The following is a 26,510-nucleotide window of genomic DNA, read 5'->3' as shown; positions in this document are numbered from 1 at the left end:
GTGGCAGTAATCTGCCACAGCAGCCCCAGAACGGGGGCACACGGATGCTGACTCGAACTGCTTTTCACTCTCTTGATGTTTTTTAGGTCCTGAGTCAAACTTCCTCTACACTTAATGGTCCCTTTGCTCTCTAGTAAATGTTGCCACAAATAAGCCTTAGCATGTAGGACAACTGAGTTAACATGCTCCATTTGTCTAGAGGGAGTGAGGAGTAAATTCATGGAGCCCCTGTGGTCTCTGGCTGCTAGAGATGAGCTGTTGTCCAAAGAGACCTGGCCGGCAGGCACACAGCTGCACTGGCCTCTGGTCCTGCTTTGCTTAGAATCCCAAGGCGACCACATGACTCCTCAGGAGGCCCTGCTCATAGCCTCATGTGGGAGAGACCACACATCTGTCTGAAACAGCTTATTTGTTGTTTATAAAACACAGATATAAGCCTATAAATGTCCAAACATGATGGGTATTCTGAGCAAAAAAGGTCCAAAGTTTATTCACACAGCAGGATAAACAGAAAGTTTACCTGAGCGTATTTTTTTATTACGAATTTTAAATTACATAGGTAATACATGAATACATCCTCCTTGTAAAAAGTAAAAAATTTCCAATAAGGCTAAATGAAGTCAGTTTTGAGAATGATACCACCCTCCGCCCCCTCGGTCTCCTCCCTGGCTGATTCATGCTGCTTTCATTCATTCTGTTTCCAATCCTCAGCACTGGATATGTTATCCCAAAAAATGACATTTCAGAGTGTCTCATGAGCTAACGCACACTGAGGCCATAAATACATTTCGTTGTGCAAATAGAATCCTAAACAATGAGCCTGAGGATTTCTGGGGGGTGGGGGAGATAAAAACAACACTCAACCACCACTCTGTAAAGGTAAACAGGTAAATCAGACTAAAATTGGGAAGCGTTCTCCTTCTTGTAATTCATAATTCTGTCTGGAACTCTGCCTCTCCCTTTCAACATCATTTTGTCAGGATAGACATAAACCGTGCCAAAGGCCTGGCTGTCCGGAGCAGTCTCAATAACCCCTTCTAGGTTGATGTGGTGCACACCAAAAGGATCCTCAGAGTAGCCACCATCGTGAGTGTGACCGGCGAAGAAACACACCACACACTTGTGAGACCAAATGACTGCCAAGGCATCTCTGTAATTCCAGGCCAGGCACACACTGTCAGAGGCCTCTGGGTAAATGGGAAGATGGCCTGTTAGTTAAAGAGAAGAAAAGTTATGAGCCAATTAAGAAATATCTCTTTCATCAAAACAAATGGCTAAAAACTAGTACTTGGAAAAAAAAGAAAGGAGGGGGGTATTGCTACTTATTTCCAATAGACTAAGACCACAGAGAATCCATGTTCGTGAAGAACTACAGCTTCATCTACAGCCTCATCTCTGCGGCGTAGAGTGGGAGACAGTCCACGCACACGGGGAGAGGCCTCCATCTGGGCAGAACCCCTGAGATCCCTACAGCCTACAGCATCCAAAGAGGCACGAGTGTCGGGAAAAACCAAGGCAGGCCCATGCAGAATGGTCCACAATGGTGGCCAGAAGCCAGGCAGATGCCATGCTGGAGTCCAGTCTCTTACACAGAAAGAGAGACCCCTAATTTAAGAACAGTGTAGGGATGAGTCATGGGTTATATGTCATTCATACAGACAGTGCTTTAAAACTGATTCATGCTGCTTTAAACACCTCCATGAGGGATCCCTGGGTGGTGCAGCGGTTTGGCGCCTGCCTTTGGCCCAGGGCGCGATCCTGGAGACCCGGGATCGAATCCCACGTTGGGCTCCCAGTGCATGGAGCCCGCTTCTCCCTCTGCCTGTGTCTCTGCCTCTCTCTCTCTCTCTCTCTCTCTCTCTGTGACTATCATAAATAAATAAAAATTAAAAAAATATATATTAAAAAAAAAAAAAACACCTCCATGAGATCACATAGCCAGAGCCATTTTACAGATGAGAAAAGTGAGGTAAAGCAGGGCATATTTATCCTAGGTCCTACAGGAGATACATGGAAGGAGAGCCGGGAGAATTTCGAATTCCTGATGCCAAGACACACAGGCGGTCATGTCATGTATCACTCTGGAGCACAGGCACAAAAGCTCACTCAGCTTTGCTTCTTCCCCTTAAATCACTTTCCTGTTTTGTTACTATAAACGGTTATTTTTATTCTAAATTTTTATTATGAATATTTTTATTCTAATACCTATCAGTTTGTAATACAATTTAAAAAGGGGGGTGTTAACAGATTCCTAAAGAGTCAAAAGAGTCAGAAGAACTTATGAGTGAGTGTGGGCACACGGGTGGGCACAGGCACGCACACACCCCCCCCACGGGTGCGTGCACACACGACCACTCCTGAAGCCATGATGAGGTCTCAGAGTCCAGAGGCTGGTGACTCCCCAGATTGAGGCACGACTCTGGACTCCTCTGACACAGTGACCTGCTCCCCGTCCTTGAAATGCTGGACTGCCAGGACACCACCAGTCCCCCTTGTTTCCTTCCAACCTCGATGACCATGAATTATCACTCCCCCTGGTGGGCTGCTCATCTCCCCACTCCCTACTAGGAGGGCCTCAATGCTTGGTCCCTGGGCTGTGCTTCTCTGTTTACACCTAATGTGACCTAGTAATTATACCATCTCCAATGTCTCTGGCATTCTTTCCACTCCCACGTGTTTATACCGAGCCCAGACTTTCACTCTGCATTTCAGCCTCAAACATCCAAATTGCTTACTTGATGTCTCCAATGATGCCTAACAGGCATCTGAAACTTAACCTTTTCACAGCCGAACTTTTGGACTCCCCACCCCACATCCCCTCTTGCTGCAACAAATAGCAAGGCCAGCCTTCTAACTGCATGGCCCAAACCCCAGAGGCAGAGGCAAAATGACCTCTCAATACCCAAAATGGAAGTCAAAGAGCAAAGGAGAACAACAACAACAAAAATTGCTATTAGCCATTTAAAACTTTGCTATAAAAAAACTGTGATCAAGGGTTTGTTCATCAGGTGTCTGAACTCACAGAAGGGAGTATGAATATAGGACACGGCTAACATCCACAGGGGGCATAAAAGGAAATGGGAGAAATCCAGGACAGGGTGGGAAAGGAGACGGGGTGGACTCCAGTCTCAGCCAAAAGCAGGAACTACCGACAGAACTGTGTCATTTATCTCAGTCTCCTGAGCTTCAGGATGAAAGGGTTGACGGTATGACCCGTAGGTCCCTCTCAGCTCCAGTATTCTCTGAAGCGACCAAACAGCAGAGACAAGTGAAGTGTCCCAATTTTTAAGACCACCTACTGAAGAGCCAATGTCACATCACGCCAATAACCCCAGGGCACCCTGTTTTCTCTGAGCCTCTGATGACACTTGGTACTCCCATGGCAGCACAGACACTCCCACTCCACCTACACGTTTTCTCCACTTCGGTGAAGAGTCACGACTATTTATGGAGGTGTACTTTTAGATCATCAGCTATCAGAATAGCTTGTCATCTTCAAGGGGTTTTCATGTTCCTAATTCCATTTGGTGCAATCCAGAGAAAAACAGAAGCTTATAAGTTCAAACACTTACCCAGACTCACACAGTGCACAGAAACAAATGCATACAGAACAGTCCCCTGCCCTTGGGACCCCGGGCACAGGCAGCTCAGCCATTATGCCACATCAATTCTACACCTAGGATCTAAACTCCATGCCCAAACCAAGTACACCAGCCACACTGCAAATCCAGAATTCAGTTCTCCATGTGCGTGCATGTGGGCACACACGTGTGCACACACCTGGAGCTGAGTGTGTATTAAGCACCTCCTGATTGCCACAACCTGTGATGACAGCCCATCTGCAAGATGATTCTAGGTGGAAATAACATCAGTCTCATTTCCTCACGGGCATGTGGCAGACAGTCCAGAACTGAAGTACCCACTGCCAGCAGCGTCTCTAATGCTCATGCCATTACCAGCTCTGGTTCCACCAGACAGCTGAGGCCTCTGGCTGGTGGCCACTGTGCTGAGCAGCAGGTATCCTGAGGCTGAGGTCTGGAATGGGGCCTGGCCTGAATTTCTCACTCACATGTTATAGTCGACCCATGAACAAAGGTTTGAACTCCGTGGGTTCACTTATCCACATGATTTTACAGTAAATACAGTGAATGCATTTTCTCTTCCTTACGATTTTCTTAGTAACATTTTCTTTTCTCTGCCTCACTTATTTAAGAAGATAGTATACGATACACATAACATACAAAACATGTGCCAATCAACCATCATCGGTAAGGCTTCCAACCAAGAGTAGGCCATCTGTAGTCAAGTTCCTAGGGAGTCACAAGTTATCCATGGATTTTCGACTGTGGGGGGGAAGTGCCCCTGACCCGCATGCTGTCCAAGGGTCAAGTGTACTACAAAAATGATCCCAGGTGCTGAAATTCTCCTTGGAAACCTAAAAGGCCATCTCACAGGCACTAACATACAGCAAGACATTTTCCCTACTTTATAGTCCTTTCCTGACTGGACTGTACACATCGATTTTATACTCAGGTTCTCCATAAAGAAAGGAAGGTATTCATTTGACAGCAAGAAGACACCACAACATAAATATTATTAGGTATACCTTCAAACCTCACTTTCCCATTCTCTAAAATGCTGGCATAATCAAGTAATATAAATACTTACTCACAATCACCACCTTTTCCTGGTTTGTGTCAGAGAACGTAAGAACTTCATTCAACCAGTTAAGCTGCTCTTGACTGAATCCTCCATTAAACTGGACAAACTGGGGCTCAGAGAGTCCTGAAATGAATGCAGTACATCAGACACATCAGCTCTTGCCTCCTCTGGGCATGCACACTTGGCTAACATGGGGACACTTGTACTTTTCTGTAGGAAAATGTGGCAGCACTTGACTTAAATAGGAAATGACAAGAATTGAGAGCAACATACAGATAAATTGCCCGTATCCCACTTGTCTGCTAACCTTGCTAGCTCCATGTTACACTGAACACCAAACACAGGCTCCTGACTGTGTCTACGGAGACAGTCACCTTGCACCCCATTGGCCATTTCCTGTGTCCTTTAATGATGCCAGGGTGTCACTGTACTCAGCACCTTTCCATCTGTCCCCCCCTCTCTCTCCTGAACACTCCGCCCATCCCGCACTTCCCAAGGACAACCTCGATGTCCTTCCAAGCATTTAAGTTTCTGCTTCAATGTTTTTCCTCCCTGGAGAGGCCACCTCTGACCAGCTAAGCTAAAACACTATTCTAAGTCCTTATCTTTAAAATTACACATAATTTTCCTGGCAGCATTTATTGCTGCGGACATAATTCTGTTTGTTTTTGGTTTGTCCTGCCCACCTACTTCTCTTGCTTCCTCCACTCCACCCATCCCATTAAAACAAAACAAAACAAAATAAACAAACAAAAACTCATACACAAAGGTGACACTGTCAGCATTACTTCTGGCTCTGAAGAGCTAGCCCTGGAAAAAGGGACTGGCCCAGAGCAGGCTTTCAGATACCCGTTAAATGAATGAATCTTGAACCAGCTGCAACCAATCCATGCGCCGTGAGGCCTGTGAGAAATCCTGCCCCTGAACGACAGCGACAATATACTTTTACCTTAATCATCCATCTTCCTGCTGAATAAAAGGTAGCTGAAGAATGTAAAGACAATGTATTAGATTCTCAGCTCAAAGGAATAATTCACCTTGCGGACTATTCAACTCCGAATTTGGATTGTGCTCCCTCAGTATCTTCAGACACTGCTGGTATTTTGGAGAGGACTGATCCACACCTAAGACGCTCAAGTCGTAAGCATCCAGTAAAATGAACCGGAAGTGAGGGAACGGGACAAAGTGATAGGCATAGTAATCCTCCGAAGGCACAGTCTCAGGGTGATGCACAATCTGGTCTTCTAAAAACTTTGTGTTAAGTTTAGAATTCGTCAGGTAGTTTCTGCTGAAATTATAGAACTCATGGTTCCCCCACGTGTGGTGAACCGGGACTTTAAGCATCTGGAAAGTGTTCATAACAAGTTCTAGCGACTTCTCGGAGGCTTTATACTGTGCGTTATATCCATCAATGATATCTCCAAGCTGAAGCACACAGCGGGGCAGGCGGCCCTCTGTATTCCAGTGTTCGATGGCACCCCGCAAGTGAAGAAGACTATGTCTGTAGTACCTCCGCCTGTTTCCTTGGAAATTATAGCCATCTTCTAAATCAGCATATTGAATGTCTGCTATTACCCCAAAGGAGAAGAGAAGCTCTGAATTCTCACTCAGGGTTCCAGGCTTATCGTCCATAACCTCCAAACAGCTTTCTAGATAAATGAGATAAAGGAAAAAAACGTCACTATGCTATAAACATTTTACTTTTCCAAAAGGGCCGAAGAGGACGGTAAACTATTAATAATAAAGAGAGAAGCACATGAGCCTTCAAGTCCAATTGTCCTGGAGACAAAGTACCAAGTCCTTCAAACAGTTTAGTCCTCTTCTCTGTAAAATAACCTCTACTCTTCAGAAGAGAAACAATTTACAAAAAAAGGTATCATCCTATTATTGAACAGGCATTCTAAATCCAGGAAAGTCAAACTCACATCTGGTAGAACTTGTGATTTTTAAGAAATCTACACTAGTTTTTTTACACATACACACAGTACTTTCTTCCACAAACACAAAAAATAATTATATCACAACCTCAGGATTCTTTTTATAGAAAGTTACATATTACACTTGTTCATTGTACTTTGGCTAGGTTCCTGCTACAGGTTATTTTGTGTCAGGCTGGATCTTTTCTCTTCTTTGGTGTGTAGGTTGCTTGAAAGAACTTGCTCATATTTTCTATCTGGAATAACAGGGGGAAGAGATGAAGAAAGGAGAGGAATCATTTTAAATAAAGAAACAAAATCCAGCACAAAAACTAGCTATAATATTGATGTAATGATCTTCATTTCTGAGAAATGGTTCCTGGTTATTCAACAGCTGGATTCGAATTTGAGCCAGCTTTTTTTTTAACATGAATATTAACTACCCTCATAACCAAAACGGAAAATACATCATCTTTTCTTCTCACATGTGATCTGTGCCCTGCCACACTAGCCGAGAACAAAGGAGTTAGACCTGAAAATCTATTATTTTATTAGATTATTTACAATCTAAATAACCATTTGTAATGCCTCAAAAGAGCCAAAACAACTAAGAATTAAATTAAAAACCAAAGGCCATGACCCTAAAGAATCAACTACTCTTACTATAAAGTCTATGGCAATAGACTGCACCATGGCATCTAAGCTTATTAAAGCTCCTTGTTTCTAAAACAACTTCATGTGGAATTTCTAAAATTACTTTCAGACTCCTGGTCTCCAGTGGCCCCTACAGCTACTGAGTTCTCTTTAATCATCCACAGATGTGTGAAATCCTAGCTGACAGAGGGCTGCTGTCCGAGGTGGGGGTGACAACTCCACAGCCCATAAGGGAGCCAGACTTCAATTTGAGAATCAGAGGTCTCTTTTCATTCCGAAATCACTGTCACTAAAGGACACACATTCTATGTGATCCACCCAATTACTTTCCTTTCTTCCTTAATTGGACTGGGTAGAACTAGACCTAACACAGGTATAAAGCAGCACTAGAAAAAGGCTGGAAATCCTGAAGAGCAGCTTGGTGTTCTAACACTTTTTTTTTTTTCATTTGCTCGCTTCCTTCTGCAGTCCCCATCCGAAAATCCCAGTAGATACCAGGCCAGCTATTATGTGTGCAGGGTGGGTGAGATCATCTGATTTGAAGGGTGGAGAACTCAGATACATTAAATATCAAATTCATCTAAGTTAGATGAAAATCTGTAGTCTTATTTGGTTTCAAATATTTGTGATTCAAAATACAGATTAGTAGGAGAATCCAAACAGAAGATAACTGGGTACATGTTATCACTGGAACATGATTACCAGAGCTTAAGAGAAAGTGGATTCTGGGGAGGCTTTTATCCCTTGCCAAATGTGTTTGTTTGTTTTTGTCTTTAAACTCAGAGGCTGTAGGGATGCCTGGGTGGCTCAGTGGCTGAGCATCTGCCTTCATTCAGCTCAGGTCATGATCTCGGAGTCCAGGCATCGAGTCCAACGTAGGGCTCCCCATGGGGAGCCTGCTTCTCCCTCTGCCTATGTCTCTGCCTCTCTGTGTCTCTCATGAATAAATAAATCTTTAAAAATAAATAAATAAACAAACTCAGAGGCTGTAAGGTGATGATCTGTATGGCGGATCTCCCAGAGGGAGCTTTTAGTGATCTTCTAGGAGAAGCCATTATTTTTGCCTGCCTAGTTAGTATTCAATTCCTATTCTTCTGGTAATAGCAGCCCTAGTCCCTCTAGGCATCCACACAAATCCCTGCATTGCTGCATGTGCTATGACCTTTACCCTCTGGCTGTGCACGTGTCTGAAAAGCACACACATGACCCCGCCCTGGCCTGTAAGTGCCCAGTTTCCCTCTGATCAGTTGGGAGTAAGCATATCACCCTGAGCCTTAACGCAGGGGCTTTTGCTGCAACCACATTTGTGAAGCTGATGATGAAGGCCGGAGCTGCTGGGGAAGGTTACCTGAGAAGAAGTCCAACCTGGAAGGAAGCACATTTGAATGATGCAAAGAAGTCAAGTCCTAGAAACATCAGTTGAATACTGGGATCCACCTGTTCCTGCTAGAACTACTCTTGGTCATTCAATTCCATCAGCCATTACACTCTCCTCTGACGGCTCAGTTGGTTAAATGTCCGATTCTTGGTTCGACTCAGGTCATGATCTCAGGAGCCCCCCTCGGCATTCAGCACAGAGCTCGCTTAGGATTCTCTCTCCCTCTCTCTCTCTGCCCCTCCCACCCTCATGCTCATGTGTGCACGCTCACACACTCTCTCTCCCTCTCTAAATAAATAAATAAATAAATAAATAAATAAATAAATAAATAAATTTTCCTCTGAATCTAGTCAAATTGAACTGGCTCTAAGATTCCTGTCATGTTATATGAAAAGTCCCATCAGATACACCTTTCACTGGAATACAGTTCAATTTAGAGAAGAAACTCAAGGGTAAACTAAGATTTGCCAACTTTTTCAAGAAAATTAAGCAATGTGCAGGGAAGCAGCGAGGGCCACACACTTCAAAACAGTAATGTGTTCTGGGGGAAGAAAAGAGATCAGAAATGTCAAAGACATACGGCAGGGAACATACAGTTTTACAAAATAAAGACATTACTTTTAAACACAGAAATGCAAACTGATACTGCCATCTGTTAAAAGAAAGATATGAAGCAAGCAGTAGAGACAAGGCTCTGTGTAAGGAAAGACTGTTAGGATCAGAAGTAAGTCAGGCGGGTCCAAAAAACCCCAGTGGGCAGGGAACTCTATCCACTAGTTCGTGCCTTTTGTCGCTTATCGTATGGTTCTGGGAGGTGCCAGGGAGCTCAAAAAGACTGTCCGGGTGGACAGAGAGAGGAAAAACAAACAAACAAAAAACCCCAGACACCTCCAGTGAGGAAATGCAGAATTAATAAATGTGCCAATGCCATGGGACTTTGTCAAAATACCCTGCATCCTCTACCAGATACACACACACAGTGGGTGAGTGGAGGATGACTGCTGAAGCCGATAATGGGCACGTGAGGTTTGTGCTCTCTTGCTTTTCTGCATGTTTCTAAATGTCTATGAAGTTTTTAAAAAGTTTAGAGAAGAAAAAAAGTCTGGACAAATCAGAAGATCCAAGGAAATAATGTGCTCTTGAAAAGAAAGGAAAATCCCGAGTTTTAAGTGAGGTTTATTCTAAAAGTTTGGAGTGCACCGTTATTTGTGAAGTTACCTAGGTTTTACTTAAGAGGCAAGAGGATGGCTGCTGAAAGCTTTGAAATTGGAAGACCTGAAAGTGAACTGCAGTCCCAGGTTTTCCTAAAGGGAAATAACTCTCATGGGCACTTGTGAGATTCAACTAACATACTGTAATCTACTTTGTAAATCATATGGCACTACCTGCACATTAATTACTTTTTAATTACCTGAAAACATATCTGCCTAGTGAACCTCAAGATAACCAAAACAACAAACCAAAACATTTTATAGAACAAAATAGAGTAGAAAATTTGTATGACTGACATAATTAACACACAGTGGAGCAATGAGAAAGATGAAGAAAATTTTTAGATGCTCACTGCCTGAATGAGGAAAGTATTTTTGTGTCTTTTTGGCAATTGGGGGAAAAACTCCCAGGGCGGGGAAATAGCCACGGAAACAGGCAAGTAGAACCCTCACCCACGGGAAACCTCAGGGCAGAAAAATTAGTTTGAGAAGGAACTGAAGTGCGGAACCTGGGACACCTGGGGGGCTCAGTGGCTGAGCATCTGCCTTCGGCTCAGGGCGTGACCCCGGGGTCCTGGGATCGAGTCCTGCATCGGGGTCCCCGCAGGGAGCCTGCTTCTCCCTCTGCCTGTGTCTCTGCCATTCTCTGTGTCTTTCCTGAATAAATTAAAAAAAAAAAAAAGAAGTGCAAAACTTCCAGAAAATCCCGGTTCAATTCGGGAATGAAGAAATGCGGGTATCAGCAGAGTCCAGCCTGACTGTGGAGGGGGGAGCACACTCACTCGCGAGTTATGCCGGCTGCACACCCACACGCAGTGGGGCACGCGGGGGCTTCGCTCGGGGCAAGCTCCCTGATAAAAGGCACGCAGGAGCAGAATCTGAAGCCGAGGAGGAGAAGTAGAGGGTTTTTCTTTGCCCCCGCCCCACGTGTTTTTCTGTTTTGCCAATCCAGCGCGGAGGCCTTAGGGGTGCAGACACCGGGATGGAAACACAGGCAAAGAGGCCGCGTGTGCACAAGCTGCAGCTTCCGCAGCCAGAGAGAAGGATGCTCTGAGCCCGCGAGGGCGGCTGGGCTGTCCCCGGCCTGGCGCCAGGCGCGGTCCCAGGGAGGACGTCATCCGCACACCTGAAGCCCGGCAAGCCCGGCGCCAGAGGTGCCCCGAGGTCGCCGGGGGGTGCGGGGTTCGCCCCCAGCCGACGCACCGGGAGCGCACACTCGGCGCCGCGCTCCGCCCCAGTCCGCCCAGGGCCACCCCTGGGAGTAAGTCCCGGACGCCGAGCGCAACGGGCCGGCCCGCACCCCAGGACCGATGCAGCGGGGGCCGCGCGGCTGGGGGTGCTGCCCGGGCGGTCCGCGCCCCCGCCCGCGCCCGAGCCCGCCGCAGCCGCCCGCGCCCGCCCGCGCCCGCCCGCGCCGCCAAGCCCCCGCCCAGCCGCGGCCGGACCCGCCTCCAGCCGCGAGGAACCACCTACCGCGCGCCGGCTCCGCGGCCGCGGGCTCCCTGGCTACCGGCTGGGCGACCTCGCCACCAGCGAGCCGAGCGGAAAGAGCGGCCCCCTGCGACTTCCGGAGGAAGTGGCCGCGGCGCCGGAAGTCGGGGGGCGGGCCAGAGGAGGCGCGGTCCGCCGCGGTCATGGCGGGGCTGTGGCTGCTCCCCGGCCCGGGCGTGCGGCTTCCGGGGGCCCGACTGTGGCGGCTGCTGCCTCGCGGGCTCGGGGTCTGGGCCCCGGCCGACGGCGCCGACGGCAGCGCCGGCGTCTGGCGGAGGCAAGTCTGCGCGTGGCGGGCCTCGGAGCTCGCTGGCCGCGGACCGGGAAGGCGGCCCGTGAGCACGGCGATGCCGCCCCCGCCGGGGTCGTCCGGCTCGGAGCCCAAGGGCCGCAGAGACCCCACGCGCCCCTCCAAGCCCGGGGTGAGTGCGGCCCTGCAGCCCTCCCTGCACCGCGGCCTGCGGCGCCCTCCTCCCCGGAGCGGAGGACGTGACAGCCGACGGCTTCCCCACGCCGCTGCCGTCTCGGGCTTGGGTTGCAGCGCGCTGGGGCGCCCGCCCCTCCCCGATGCCGCCAAGATAGGGTTCGCGTTCTCCTCGGAGGCCTCGGCCTCGCGTCGGCCGGGATTGAGGGCTGGGAGCATGTTTAGTTCTGTCGCTTGAACCCCCTTGAGAGGGTCGCCGTGTGGGTCGAGAGGGAGCGAGACGAGATGCGCGTCGTGGTTGCGTGCGGGATAGGCCATCTTACTACATCTTTCTCAGGTGCTCGTTCCGACCCCAGGAGAACTTGACAGCTGAGAGAGGTGGGCTTTAGAAGCTGGGCGGGCGGGAGGGGAGGTTCACGACGGAGGCCGAGGAGGTGGACGTCCACCTCGGGACTGGAGAAGGAGTGCAAACAAGTAATTTGCGAGGAGCTCCGTTTCTGCTTTGGCTCTGTTATTTCTGGAAGCCAGAGTTGGGTCAAACCGAATTTTCTTTGTTTTGTGTTCCTAGTTATCAGTCAGCACAGTCACCCAAGTAACGGGTTTTGAAATCAGCAGATGGCAGGCGGGGTCGCGCGGAGGGAACAGTCGTGAGACTTGAGCTTTGGGTCTCATTCACCTGGAATGCATTTACGGAGTTTCCCTTTGGAAATGAATGCCTCCGTGATTGTGATCACCGCGGTGTAAAGTGCCTCCAGACTCTGGGTACTTCCTCCCCCCCAGAGGAACAGGAGACCTTCTGTATATTTAACAGAATCAGGACTTGTATTCATGTCTATGAAAGACCACCATAGTGAATTCAGTGGGGTTGAATGTTTGCATCTTACTAATATATATCTTTATTTGAAATCTCTGCCCCAGTAGCCTGTTTCCTGGAAGTCTTTGGCATTCACGTTTGCAATTGGTGGAGCTTTACTGGCCGGAATGAAGTACTTCAAGAAAGAAAAGACACGGAGTAAGTAGACATTCTCTGGTTAGCTCTGAATAAAATTCTTCTTTTCTAGCATCTTTTGTTTTTAGAATTCTTATCTTTAGATAATTTGATAGGAGCAATAGTTTTAAAGATGGCCTGCAGAGTTCCTGTGTATCTTTCGCCTAGCTTCCCAGTTAACAAATTATATAACCATGCATGGCTCATTTGTCTAAAGTAAGAAATTAAAATAGGTGCAATACTATTCACTGGATTTCGAAGTCATCTGTTTTTTTTTCATTTTTTCATTTCATTTGATCAGGTCCAGGATCTAGTCCAAGATACCACCATCTAACAGAATGAAAAGACTTGTGGACAGGCTTGGATGTGGGTGATTGGAAGCCCAGAGGGTACAAAGATGATTGAGGCATAGTCCAGCCATCGAGGTGCATATTACAGGGAAGCAGACACAGGAGTAAAAGATTTCACGAGGGCCAAAGAAGGGCCAATCTGCACTGCAGACCACGGAGTATTGGCAGAGGCCAGAGGCTGACCATGGATGATGGACAGATAGGGAGAACCTGGTCAGGGGGTGCCAGGAACTGCTCCAGATTAGCATGGGAAGTGTTTAGAAATTGTTTGCATGCACTTTATATTTTAGTGAATATTCCAGGCTTTTAAGATTTGGTTTAGAAGTTTCCAGTAAACCTTTAAAATATCACTTCAATCTGTCATGGTTCTTTAGAGTCAGTTTTGATGCCATGATACAAAGGATGTTTTTAAATCCATGAAAATTTAAAAAAAAAAATTTTTTTAGTAAATTATATACGTGAGAATTCATAGGTTTTAGAATCTTAGGATTATAAGGTCCATATCAACATATGATGTTGATTTTGTGTAACAATCACTTTTATTATGCGATTTTCATATTCTAATAAGAAATTAAGATCCTACAGTTTCACAAAGAAACAAATCTGAGAAACTAGGACTGTAGTGGCAGAGACAGTTCTAGGATATGCAAGCTTTTGAATTCAGTTTGGAATTTCGCCTGCAGTAATACTTGTTTTATAAAAAATTGTTGTAAGTGCACCTGGTGGGTGGCTCAGTGGTTGAACATCTGCCTTCAGCTCAGGGCGTGATCCCGGGGTCCTGGGATCGAGTCCCACATCAGTCCCCACAGAGAGTCTGCTTCTCCCTTTGACTATGTCTCTGCCTCTCTCTGTGTCGCTCATGAATAAATAAAGTCTTTAAAAAATTATTATAAAACTACTAAAAGTATTTCTAAATCATTTTAGAGTCTTTGCTGACATGCTGTCTCATCATCTCTAAATACTTCACTGTGTACTTTTTATGAACAAGTATGTTCGCCAACATAATCATAATGTAGGCATCAAAATCAGAAAACTAACATTGATATGTTAACTACCATTCAGTATTCAGACCTCATTCAAGTTTTGCAACTTGGTGTTTTTTATCCCAGAAGGATCCGGTTCAGAAACATACCTGTACCTACTTTTCTCTGTAGTCCCCTTCTATCTGTAGCGGTTTCTCAGTCTTTATGTGACTTTCATGACCTTGAAAACTTTGAGGATTACAGGCCAGGTATTTTGTGAAATGTCCTTTAGTTTGAGTTTGTCTGATTCCTCATAACCAAGAATGAGGATTCTTCATGATTATTAGGGAGTCAGATAAACCCACATGTGTCCTTTCAGCAGGAATCTCATAAAAGTGATGCTGTATTCTCACTGCTTCTAGTCTGGTATCATGTGATCTCATTTTGTCCCATTACTGATAATGTTCAGGTTGATCATGCATCTGTCGGGCTTCTCTATGGAAAACATGGTTAATGTGTATTTTATGGTGTGTATTTTCATACATAAATATTCCAGTCCCCCACAAGACTCCCCATTTATGTATGTCCTTATGGACTCGTGCTTTCCTATGCCTTCATAAGCTCTTTATTTTGATGCTCAAATTGTTCCGCATTGGTCCCTGGGATCCAAGCAAGCTCCTGTTCTTTTTGATGTGTCTTCAAAGTTCTTAGTTCTTCCTTAAATCTGGCTCGTCTTGGACCTCTCTGCCACAGTTCCAATACCAGCCATTTCTCCAAAAAGCCCTGTTTCCTTTTAGTGGAGGGTAATCTTTAGAAATCAGAACATGGGCTCATCACTGCTGGCTTGTGTCTGCTCCAGGGTCCTCTCCTCTCTGGGGACCCAGCTAGAAGATGCATTTACTTCTGTATTTGTATATATTGCAGCCACAAGTTCTTATTGGCACCTTCAGTTGCTGTACAGTACTACAGCATGCATCCTGTCCATCTGTCCACCCTTCTACCTCTCTTGCCATGTGTGATTCTTATCTTTAACATGCTTATTTATTATTGATCCCTTGTGTGAGGTCCCATGGCCACTGTCCCCACCCCGGTCAGGTGCCCTCCTTGGGACCCTCGGGCTAAGACTCCTGACACCGGGTACCCACCTTGGGCCCAGACAGTCTGGTCTGGGTTTTTGCAGCCTATCCCCCAGCCTATCATGGCCACACCTGACGGCAGGACTGCGTCATTCCAGAAGAGGAAGAAATCTCTTCACCGCTTTGTTTTCTTAGTGTCCTTGCTATGTATCATAGCAAAATAAAATTCATTTGATTTTGTTCATTGTTGTATATTTGTTTTCCTTGAAAGATTTTTTAAGCTTCTAGAAAACAGACTGTTTTCCACATTCCAGACTCATTTCCACCATTTGCCGCAACAGGCATGACTGTAGAACTGACTGTACATCAGGCGGTTCGGTGCCTGTGGTTACACTGACTTTTGACCGTGCGTGTTTGTATCTCTTCAAGAGCTGGAGAAGGAGCGGCAGCGAAGCCTGGGAAAACCTCTGCTCGGGGGCCCATTTTCCCTCACCACGCACACTGGAGAGCCCAAAACGGACAGAGACTATGTGGGTCAGTGGGTGTTGATTTATTTCGGTTTCACTCATTGTCCTGATGTCTGTCCAGAAGAACTAGAAAAAATGATTCAAGTCGTGGATGAAATAGGTAAGCCATCACCAACTGTAAAAAGTACATTTACTTAATGTCACCATGCTTCTCATCATTCTTGAATTACTGTCATGTCGGGTGTTGGAATCACTTGGGCTCATTGTGAGAACAAAATCTAAGTATTGCACTTGTTTGCTGCTTTGATTCCTGTGACCTTATTCTCTAGCAGAGGGAGTTGTTCTGATGCTAAATGTTAAGTTGCTTAAACATGTCGGGGAGGTCGGGTTTCCCATAGCTCTGCATTGTGTCCCTTCCTTGGTTGTACATGCCCATCCCTGACACTGCCTTCATCCCCGTGACAGACAGACTAGAAAATTGGGCGTGCAGTCTGTGATATGCACTCAGTGGCATTTATTAGCACCAATGAGAAGGCAGGGTACATCCTTCTTAAAATAGATTGTTTCAGGGGGTTCAGCCCTTATTGATAGTCTCTCTTGTCCTTGAGATACAGTGTGGGGGGCAAACTACAAACATCAGATTGGATCAGGATACAAGATAGTCACATGTCGTGATCCAGGTAACAGGCACACACTGGTGCAGGTGTTTGGTAAGATAATTACCTGGTTCCACCACAGACAATGTGTACATCTGCTCCTCCTGCAGGCCATCTGATCCCCTGCCCCATCCTCTCCACTAGAATGTTAGGTGCTCCCCTGTTTCCTCAGCACCTTGCTGTAACATTAACTACTCTCCTCTGTAATTGTTGATGTTCCTCTTTTCCCTTAGAGTGTGAATACTGACCAGTGAGAACTTTCTTTCAGACAGTATTCCAACTCTGCCAAATTTAACTCCGCTTTTCATCACTATTGACCCAGAAAGGGACACAAAGGAAGCCATCGCAAATTATGTGAAAGGTATGTCATTTTAACAATACATCTTGGGGCTCCTGGGTGGCTCGGTTGCTAATTAAGCATCTGACTCTTGATTTTGCCTCAGGTCATGATCTCAGGGTTATGAGATCGAGCCCCATGTTGGGCTCCATGCTCAGCAGAGTCTGCTTGAAGATTCCATCTCCTTCCCTCTCCCCCCCACTCCCACTCACATGCATGTGTGCACATGCTTTCTCTTAACAAATAAAATAAAAATCTTAATAATGATAATACTTTACATCTCTTTAAGCTCCTAGAGTTTTTGAAAGATCAACTCATTTGACCTCCATGCCTCATGAAATAGGGAGAACAAATATTATCATCAGGTTTACAGGCGATTAAAAAGGTGAGGCTGAGTTGTGACTATGGCTGATAAGCAAATAAATAAACAAGTTTCTCAATTCCTAGTGCACAGCTCTGTTTCTTTTGTCACAGGAAGGACTAGACTTGGCCTTCATATATCCACAAAGCTGACAGAACCTTGAGTACAGAGTGAAGACACATTGCTTCTAATTCCAGGTCTACCCCATTCTGTAAAATTAGGACAAACGTATATCCTGGGAGTATATAGATTGGGAGATTAGAGACTTTATATACAGATTGAGGTCCCAACACATATTTTATGAATCCAGAACACTTACTATGACAGACACATGTATAACTTCATGGAAGAATTTCTTCACGTGCAGGTTAAAACCTATGAGAAGGCACTTTAAAAAAAAAAGATTAAGTTATGGTAGAATTAAGGATGAATGTTCGGGTTCTCATGAACTTGGCTAAATTGTGTAATTTCTCAGGATTCAAGTTTTTTCAGCTGAAAAATGATGAGCACAAAAATCTGTTTTGTTATAGGAGTGACAGGAATGTGGGTGCTGAAAAATCAGGAATTGGAATTCTAATTTTAATTATGGTGAAATTGATTTAGGCTATGGTCAAAGGGAGGGGTAATGAATAGTTTTATGTTTAATTTTATCATATGACACATTGTAACACGTATGTAAAGCTTTGAGGTTATTTCAGAGTATGTTTGGAGAAGGAGCTGCTCTTGTTATTTAACATATTTATTGAGCTGTAATTGATGTACAGCAGCACATATTTAAAGTGTACAGTTTATTACCTTTTGTCATATGTCTCCACTTGTGAAACCATCACCACAGCCAAAAAAAATGGATGTACCTGTCACCCCCAAGAGTTTCCCTTGCACCCCTCCTATCCCTGGGCAGCCGGTGATCTGCTTTCTGTTGACATGGAATAGTTTGCATTTTCTAGTAGTTTATGCAAACAGAGTTATACACTGTATACTCTTTTTAATGGCTTCTTGCAGCATAATTCTTTTGAGACTCATGCATTCTTTAGCCTGATCAGAAGCTCGCTTTCTTATTGCTGAGCAGTATTCTGTTGATGGACATTGGAGTTACTTCCAGTTCGAGGCTGCTACAGGTAGAGCTACTGAGAGCATTCATGTATGGACACATACTTTTCATTTCTCTTGAGTAAATTCATACGAGTGGATTGTTGGATCAGGTAGTAGGTGCACCTTGCTGCTTTTTAAGAAAACTGACAGTTTTCCAAAGTGCTTGCACATTTTTACATTCCTGCCAGCCACGTGTGAGAGCTCCAGCTCCTGCCCATCCTCACCAAACTTGATGTGGCCGGCCTTTAATTTTAGCCACTTCACTAGGTGTTCAATGGTAGATCATCGTGGATTTGATATGCTTTGTTCTAACAACCATTGGTAGTACACATCTGGGGCTCCTGGGTGGCACAGTTGGTTAAATTATCCGACTCTTGGTTTCAGCTCAGGCCTGATCTTGGGGTCATGAGATCGAGCCCCATGTTGGGCTCCATGCTCAGGGAGGAGTCTGCTTGGGTTTCTCATTCTGTCATCTGTCCCTCCCCCACTTGCTCGTTTTCTCAATAAATCTTCAGGAAAAAAATATGAAGCATCTTTCCATGTACTTATTTACCATCTGTATGTCTTTGATGAGTGTCTTTTCACAGCTTTTGCTCATTTCTGGGGCTATTCGTTTTACTTGTATTCCTTTATCATGCATATTCCCAATTTGAGTCTTACAGGTGTATGATTAGCAGATATTTTCTCACAGTCTGTGGCTTGTCATCTCAGTCTCTTAATGTGGTTTGAAGAGCAGCTTTCAATTTGATGAAATCCAGTTTATTAGTGTGTTCTTTTATAGATAATTCTTTTGGTTTCATTTGGAAGAAATCTTTCCCCAACTGAAGGTTACAAAAGTTTATGTTTTCTTGAAGTTGTACAGTTCTTATTAGATATTTAAGGTGAATTTATGCTCATGGCATACAAGTTTAGCTGGAATTTGAACAATATCATGTTTATTTTCTAAAGCAGTAAGCAGCAGGTATAACTCATTGGGTGACAGATGATCTCCAATGTAAGTGTGTGATGTTGGCACTTGTTTGTTACCACATGTTAACCAAGTCCTAAATGTCCCCAGAGGAGGAGAGAGCTAAGTTCTCATAATTCAAATGCAAAAACCCTACACTAATATTCTTCACCAGGACATACATACAGTAAATGATGATATAATCTTTACTAATTGCATTGGAATAGGGGGCGGCATTAAAAATAATTCAAGTTCATATGTAGAAAATTATTACAGTTTCAACAATATTTTTTAAAAGGTGTTGATATGCAGTGAATTTAGACTTCATTTACTTTTCTCTCAGAGCAGAAAAGAAAAGCCATCCTACTTTTTCAGTATGTGCACAGTTTATCAATTTAGGATGAATTAGAAATGACAGTAGGCTTTTTTCTCTACCTTTGGAAGAAGGTAATACAATTAATAAGTGTTGGACTGTCATCTCTCCAGTCTGATGCATCCAGGTGTTTTCAATGACTTTAGCTCACTTACACGAATCCCAAAAACCATACAGCCATACATCAGGTGCATGCTGTGAGATTATTTGCTAGAAAATGAGAACTATTGTTATGAGATAAGTAAATCATGAAGCAAACATTTTTTTCAGGATACAGCGAAAAACTGCTTAATTCATGACAATATCTGTAAACTTCAGCATATGTCAGAAGTATGTCTAAGTATTTAAAAACAACTAAATTTTTTTTTTTATTTTTTTAAAACAACTAAATTTTTTTAAATGTGGTTTAAATAACATAGAATATGTTTCCTCCAGATCTTTACAAGATCATTTTGAAAGGGTCTGACTTACAAAGAACCAGCTTTGGGTTTCATTGCTTTTTCTTTACTGATTCCCTGTTCTCAGTTTCATTGATTTCTGTTCTAATTCTTTTCTGTTCACTTTGGATTTAATTTGCTCTTCTTTCTCTAGCTTCCTAAGGAGAATAATTAGATTCCTGATTTTAGGTCTGTCTTCTCCAATATACAAATTTCAGTGCCACATGACCCCAGAAGCACTGCTTGGGCTGCGTCCCACAAAGTTTGATAAGTTTTCATTGTCAATGAAAATTTCTCTTGAGATTTCTTATTTGACCCACATATTATTCAGAAGTGTGTTTCATCTGCATGTGTTTTAGGATTTTCCACTTACCTTTCTGTTACTGACTTCTGTTTTAACTCTGCTATGGTTTCTGTCCTTTTAAATCTGTTAGGGTCCATTTAATGGCCCAGAATGTGGCCTGTCTTGGTGACTGTGACTTCTTTATTACAAAGGAGTATTTGCATTTGTTCTGTGTGCATTTCTTTTTCCTGTGAATCACGAGGGAGTGTTCAGATACCCATTGGAAGAAAATGGCAGCAGGAGCTGCTTTATAACTGAGGTTTTTAAAATGGGGGGTGGGGTAGTTTTGCTTGCTTCTCATTTTTCACTGTGTTTCTGATTTTTTATTTAGAATTTTCTCCTAAACTGGTTGGGCTGACAGGCACCAAAGAGGAGATTGATCAAGTGGCCCGAGCATACAGGGTGTACTACAGCCCTGGCCCCAAGGACGAGGATGAGGACTACATAGTAAGTAAATGTTCAGGCATCTCCCACGGGCCAGCTCTCAGGCCCCACACAGTCGTACAGCTCAAATGACTGGCTTTTCAGAAATGAAAGAAAGCTGAGATCACAAATTCCTCAGGAATTTGGGATATTTGAAAGGGCAACAAAAGTATAGTTTTTTTAAGGATGCTGGTTTAATGTATATTCACTATTCTCATAACCTCATTGCCTGTTTTTGTTTTTAGGTGGCCCATAAAATTATGGGAAAATACATGGCAAGTGGTATTTTAGATTTAATAGAAATGATGCTTAGATACCATGTTGGAAATAAAGAGAAGCCATTGTTTGGGGGCAAAGCTTATTTGGGTTCAAAACATCGTGTAGGTTCTCCACATGTCCCAGGGAGGAGGCAGAAGGAGCAGTGTGAGGCCATGGGGAATGTGGGGAACTGCATTTTTGGAATGGATAAGAATTCTGAAAAGCAAGAGAAAAGATCGAAAGCTATTAGAAGATAGACTTTCCATAAGGTTTATTTTTCTAGGAACTCGATGCTTTGCACAATTACGTGTTTATGTTTGCTTTCGGATGATGGAGGACAGCGAGGAGGTTGTGTTTACATGGAAGAGTTGCGGTGGCATTCACCAGCACTCCCCCTCCAGCCTCTCCCCTTGGAGGATGTCCCCCTTGCCTTGTTCCTTCTCTTACCTGTGCTGTCACTGTGAAACACCAGCAGAGGGCATCAGGACCACCCTGCCCACCCAGTTTTCTTCTCAATCTGGACATTTCTTCCTGTCCATTAATAGTTGGCCTTGCAGTAGTATTTTCATATCTTCCCTGTCAGGCTCTGGTTTCTCTGTAACATTGGTTGGGCAAAGCGATTAATCATAAGAGTCTATCAGATGCTCAACGATACTGTCAGCTGGCCTTCATGTGCTGGTAAAATACTTGGAAACACTGGGTTGTGTGGTCTACCTTGACTGGTTGGTCTTGACTCAGCCAGAGCACATCATTTTCATGGTTTCTGCCTGTAACCAGCAGTGACAGCTCGGTGCCCTGAGATCATAACCATGAACATGCATTTGGGTGCTGAGATTTGTATTCAGTCATAAGATAGTCCTGCACAGAATCCAGAATACAAAGATTAACTTTTTCATTTTAAAAATTAGAATGCAGATATTTAAGTCTTAAAGAAGACTTCTTGTACCCTCTAGAATGCATCCTGGACCCCACTTTGAGGCCTACTGGTCTACTGCCCTAAGAATTTGACCTTTGATAAGAACCAGTGAATCGTACACCTGAAGCTAATATAACACTGTATGTTATTAACTGCACTGGAATTAAAATAACAAGGAAGAACCAGTGAGATCGTTGCTATACGTTTGCTAAATCAACCAGTAGGGGGAGGTGCTCTCCAGCTTAGGTTTCTCATTGGTACTGGCGCCTTCTGTGCCATGAGGCCACAGATCTTCATCCACAAATGGTATGAGAAGCTTCTGTCAAGATCTAAGGGCCTATAGGGAGTGAGGGAGTGCCATAGGGTTGAGATCTCCATAACAGCAGAAGGGAGGCTTCTGGCTTTCGAGTGCCCGTGGAGTCTTCAGACTGATAGTACGTGCAAAGGGGGCATGCTGGACACTTAGGATTCCGTTGGAAGCTGAGCATGCATGTCACTGCCATATGTATATATATGACATATATATGTGTATGTATATATACGTGTGTGTATATATATATATATATATTCACTATACACACACACACACGCTATTACTTTAGTCTGTGTTATACACAATTTGGGACGCTTGGGTGGCTCAGTTAAATGTCCATATGTCTTGATTGCAGCTCAGATCATGATCTCAGGATCCACTGAGTATGGAGCTGCTTAAGATTTTTTCCCTCTGTGTCCCCCATGCTCTCTCATGAAAGAAAAAGAAAAGCACTACAACTGGCTTTCAAACCCAAGAAAAGATGTTCAGTTCCACTCAAAATGAAAGAATGGAAATTATACAATGTGATGCCACTTTCAGAAATCTGACCAGCAGAGGTCAGAAGTTTGAAATTCACTGTCAAAATCGAATTTGGGAAAAGAGGGAATCCACTGTTGGAGTGAATTTGGAACAGCAGGCATTCCTGTGCATATGGATATTAGGAATTAACTGATCCATACTCTTCGGGGAGTGGTTTGTCACATTTCAAGTGCAATACCTTTTACATTAGAGATTCTGCTTTGGGGAATTTTTTTCTACACCCATATCCTACAGCATCATTCTTAGAGAAGACTGAACACCAGGCAACCGTTTTTTTTAAAGCTGCTGTGTACGTACTGCTGAGGAATGGAGTCCAGTATCCTGTAAAACGAGAAAGCAGCTACAGTATATCGTTACTTCCATGCTTGCAGTGAGAGAAGCAGACGGCACACACACACACTAATAAATGCAGGCGTTTACTCTGGAAGAATCCAGAAGGAGCTGGTGAGAGTGGCCTTCTCCAAGGAGAACAGGGGGACTCTGGGTTTCTAGAAGGAGTGCCAGATTTCCACTGCATAAGTTTACTGTATATTCTTGTGCTCACTTTTATGTATGCATGTTACCTTTTCAAAAACATAAGAAGCATATACATGTGTCTAGAAAACTCACACGTTAGAAGAGCCACACTGCTGGTCCACAGAAGCAGCGGATTGTGACAGACCCAGGTTCTAAGCTGAGGTCCGGCACTTACTAATGATAAACTCACTCTCAAGCCCTTTTGATTGTTTGCATAGGACTAGGATACCTGGCTCCAGGACTAAGGTGGCGTGTGAAAGAGCTTGTGCGTCATGCTAGCTTCCTTTTTCCATCCGAGAGACACTAGAGCTTCAAAGCACACTGTGTTAGAAATACACAATCGTTCGCTCTGCCCACAAGCCAGCCAAACGTCGAGATGTGACCCCTGACAAGTTTGGCAGATATGGATAGAACAATATTTTCATTATTTATTAGAACGTAATTTATATTAAGAACACTCGTAAAAAAAAAATCCACTGGAATTCTAGTCTTTTAAGGGAGAGAGAGAGAATAGAGTAGGAAAAAGGTAGGGAGAGAGGTGCCAGCTACAGAGTAAGGCTTGAAGAGCAAGCCGGAGACTCCGTTGAGACTCCATCAGATGTGTGGAGAATCGTGGGTCCCCTGTCCTGCTCCTGCTGTACGTTATTCTGAGACACATGAAATCACCAGCTGTTTGAGCTCTTGGCCTACATTCCTTCCCTATGTGCGTAGGCAAGTGGTTCTTTCCATTTGCTACCTCTTTATGAATGTGTGTATATAAAGAAGTAATAACCTCACAGACCTATAATGTGTGGCGGGCATCTTTGGGGGGTGTCGCCAGCTTGGTAATGTGTGATCACATTTCTGTCTTCCTTTTTGTCTTGCCAAATAGCAATCAAGCCTGAAATAAATTCCAAGGACTCTAGGCGCCAAGTCTTCTCATTTAAAATTGGATTTGGTAGAAGCACATAAATTAAAAAATTGATGACTAATCTAAGCCTCAGAGTTAGGAATGTTTTCAGAACTCTGCCTGGAAAATAGATAATAAATTGAAGATAACTCCTCGGAGGGGTAGCATTTACAGCCTGAGGAGTTAGTTTCCAGATGATCTGCTTCTGATAGGATCATTCAGCGTAGTGTATACAAATTTCTTAGGGGAGAAAAACCCTTGTTTCCACATTTCCCTTTGAATCACTGATATCAAGACTAAACACTGTGCTAGAATTTATATTATATACTTAACAGCAGTAGTTAGTTTTCTGTATTCTTCTCAATAAAAAGTGGTCAGCAGCATTTAGGAGTAAGGAGCTGCAGGTTCTTCCTAAAGCAGCAGCCATGTCTTAGGAGCAGACTCAGAGATCGTGTGGATGCGCATGTTACGGGTGGAACCAAAAGAATTCCAGACTCTTCCTTGTGTTTAGAGCAGTAGTCATTGCGGAGTTCTGGAACACAGAAGACTTTGGATAGTTGTCACCATGAATTTATTATAACAGGCTTAGACCCATTCTGTAAACGACAGGTGTAACAAAGGTTGTTGAAGCATTCATGTGAAATTCTCTTCTCCTGTAGCATTTACTCAGTCACATAAGCAGCATGTTTGGTAATCTTATTGTCCTTTCTCTCCCTCCCTCCACCTCTTACTCTGCAGGTGGATCACACAATAATAATGTACTTGATTGGACCAGATGGCCAGTTCCTAGATTATTTTGGCCAGAACAAGAAGAATGCCGAAATCGCTGGTTGCATTGCTGCGCACATGAGAGAGCACAGAAGGAAGAGCTAGCCAGCGTGGAGGCGGCAGCGGCAGGATTCTCTTGCAGAAGAGGAAAAAGGCTTTATCTCCTATAGGAGCCAAAATATATAGAGACACACACATGTATATGCAACCTACAGAATGGCCTTCATACCACAAGAGCATCTTTATTTTGGGCGAGGCAGGTTACCCTTGGGTTCAGCCAAGAGAGTTCTTGGAACTGTAAAGATTCCAACGACATAGTCACCTGGGACCAGAGGACCAAGTTAACGTGAAGCCAGCAGAGTGGACCTCAGGAAAGCAGGGGGCCGGCAGGTGCGTTTCCCCACATCAGCAGGGCCCTCAGGTCAGCGTTGCTGGTGTCCTGGACCCTCGTTGTCCAGCTTGTGGGGCTGATTTTCCAGCAAGAGTGTTATTTCCATAGTGCCTTCTCTTCCCTGCTTCGAGTTCTTGGGGGCTGCTAATAGTCAAATCAGGCTCTTGGACATTCAGTTAATCTTTAGACTTGAAAACGCATGTGTATACGGTCTTCAGTGTTTACAGAAGTCACGGTCAGGTTTTCATTGTGTTCATCAGCACCTGCTGAGTTTACTAATGAAGAGGGAATTTGGGGAAAAACCAATAGATCAGCTTCTGTAGGGATCTTTTATATGATTTTTCTTTAAATGTGCCGGGTTTTCAGCAACCTACCAAATGGATGGAAGGGAATGTGGATCATGACTGTGACACAGGGCACTTCTCTGCCTAGACCGGGTGGCAGTGGGCGTGAAATAAAGGCGTGTTCAGTTTTGCAAGCATGACCTTTACCGTGGCTGAATCGTGGGTGCACATGGCAGCACACAGCCCTCGAAGAGAGACCCACGGCCTCAGGGGGCCCCTTGGGTGCTTGTGAAAGCCCACGTTCCGGGCCAGAGCCAGATTCGTGGAGTCCGCGGTGGGATGCAGGCCCCTGCACTCGTAAGCAACCTGTAGGTGCCTCAGACCAGGCCTGGGAAGCATGTTCTCGATCTGGGCAAGGGAAACCGTGGCCCACCTTGTGGTGTGACCTTCACAGTGCTGTGCACACAGCCTTTCAGGAAAGTGACTGTCGAGTGTTGGGATGAATCCTTTGTGAGTAACCTTCCCTGAGTGTCTGTGTTTGATGGTCACCTTTTTCCACCCAAAGCTGCCACCCAGGGTGAAGTTCCCTGGAAGTTTTCAGTAAATCCTAATGCAACAGGTCTCATCTCTAGTCAGACAACAGGCTCTTGCCCATCACTTGGGTTTGACAGGCACAGGATACAGGCTTATCTTGGCTTTTAAACTCTCAGTACTCCCAGTAAACCTACCAAAAATACATCAGTGTACATGAAAAGAAAAACCATCAATTCTGCAGTGGCCATGGGCTGGTCTGTGTCCCCCCAGGAGCTGTACAGTGAAATGCTGAGCCCCAGTGCCTCAGAGTGTGAACTATATTGGGGGAGAGAGTGTTTTCAGAGTTAAGGGAGTTAAAATGAGGCCCTTGCCCAGTCTCGCTGGTGTCCCTGAGGCTGAGGACACAGACCACCTCCACCAGAACCCACCCCCGCCGACACCTCGCCCTGGGACTTCGAGGCTCCAGCGCTGTAGGAGGAGGGGCATATGTTAAGTCCCCAGTGTGCGGGGTTTTGTTCCAGAACCCTGGAGAAACACCACAGTGGCTCTTCTCT

The 26,510-nt window shown here is 44.8% G+C and overlaps 2 protein-coding genes across 2 annotated transcripts; one reads left to right on the top strand and one right to left on the bottom strand.

Annotated features, from left to right (window-relative positions):
* Positions 1-515: 515 nt before the first annotated feature.
* Positions 516-11,387, bottom strand: ADPRM (ADP-ribose/CDP-alcohol diphosphatase, manganese dependent). Its single transcript, XM_041770411.1, has 4 exons — positions 11,295-11,387; positions 5,700-6,311; positions 4,669-4,785; positions 516-1,208 (listed from the first exon to the last, which is right to left on the bottom strand). The coding sequence occupies exons 2-4, from the start codon at positions 6,292-6,294 to the stop codon at positions 898-900; spliced, it is 1,023 nt and encodes a 340-aa protein (XP_041626345.1). The 5' UTR covers positions 6,295-6,311; positions 11,295-11,387; the 3' UTR covers positions 516-897.
* A 26-nt stretch (positions 11,388-11,413) lies between these two features.
* On the top strand, positions 11,414-25,619 carry LOC121499598 (protein SCO1 homolog, mitochondrial). The gene is made up of 6 exons (XM_041770412.1): positions 11,414-11,734; positions 12,658-12,748; positions 15,542-15,739; positions 16,504-16,596; positions 20,456-20,571; positions 24,718-25,619. The coding sequence occupies exons 1-6, from the start codon at positions 11,456-11,458 to the stop codon at positions 24,850-24,852; spliced, it is 912 nt and encodes a 303-aa protein (XP_041626346.1). The 5' UTR covers positions 11,414-11,455; the 3' UTR covers positions 24,853-25,619.
* Positions 25,620-26,510: the final 891 nt, after the last annotated feature.

Source organism: Vulpes lagopus, chromosome 10 (genome assembly GCF_018345385.1).
Source record: "Vulpes lagopus strain Blue_001 chromosome 10, ASM1834538v1, whole genome shotgun sequence".
NCBI classification, from domain to species: Eukaryota; Metazoa; Chordata; class Mammalia; order Carnivora; family Canidae; genus Vulpes; species Vulpes lagopus.
Note: the sequence above shows the minus strand (reverse complement) of the source record. Positions and strands in the feature narration are given on the sequence as shown.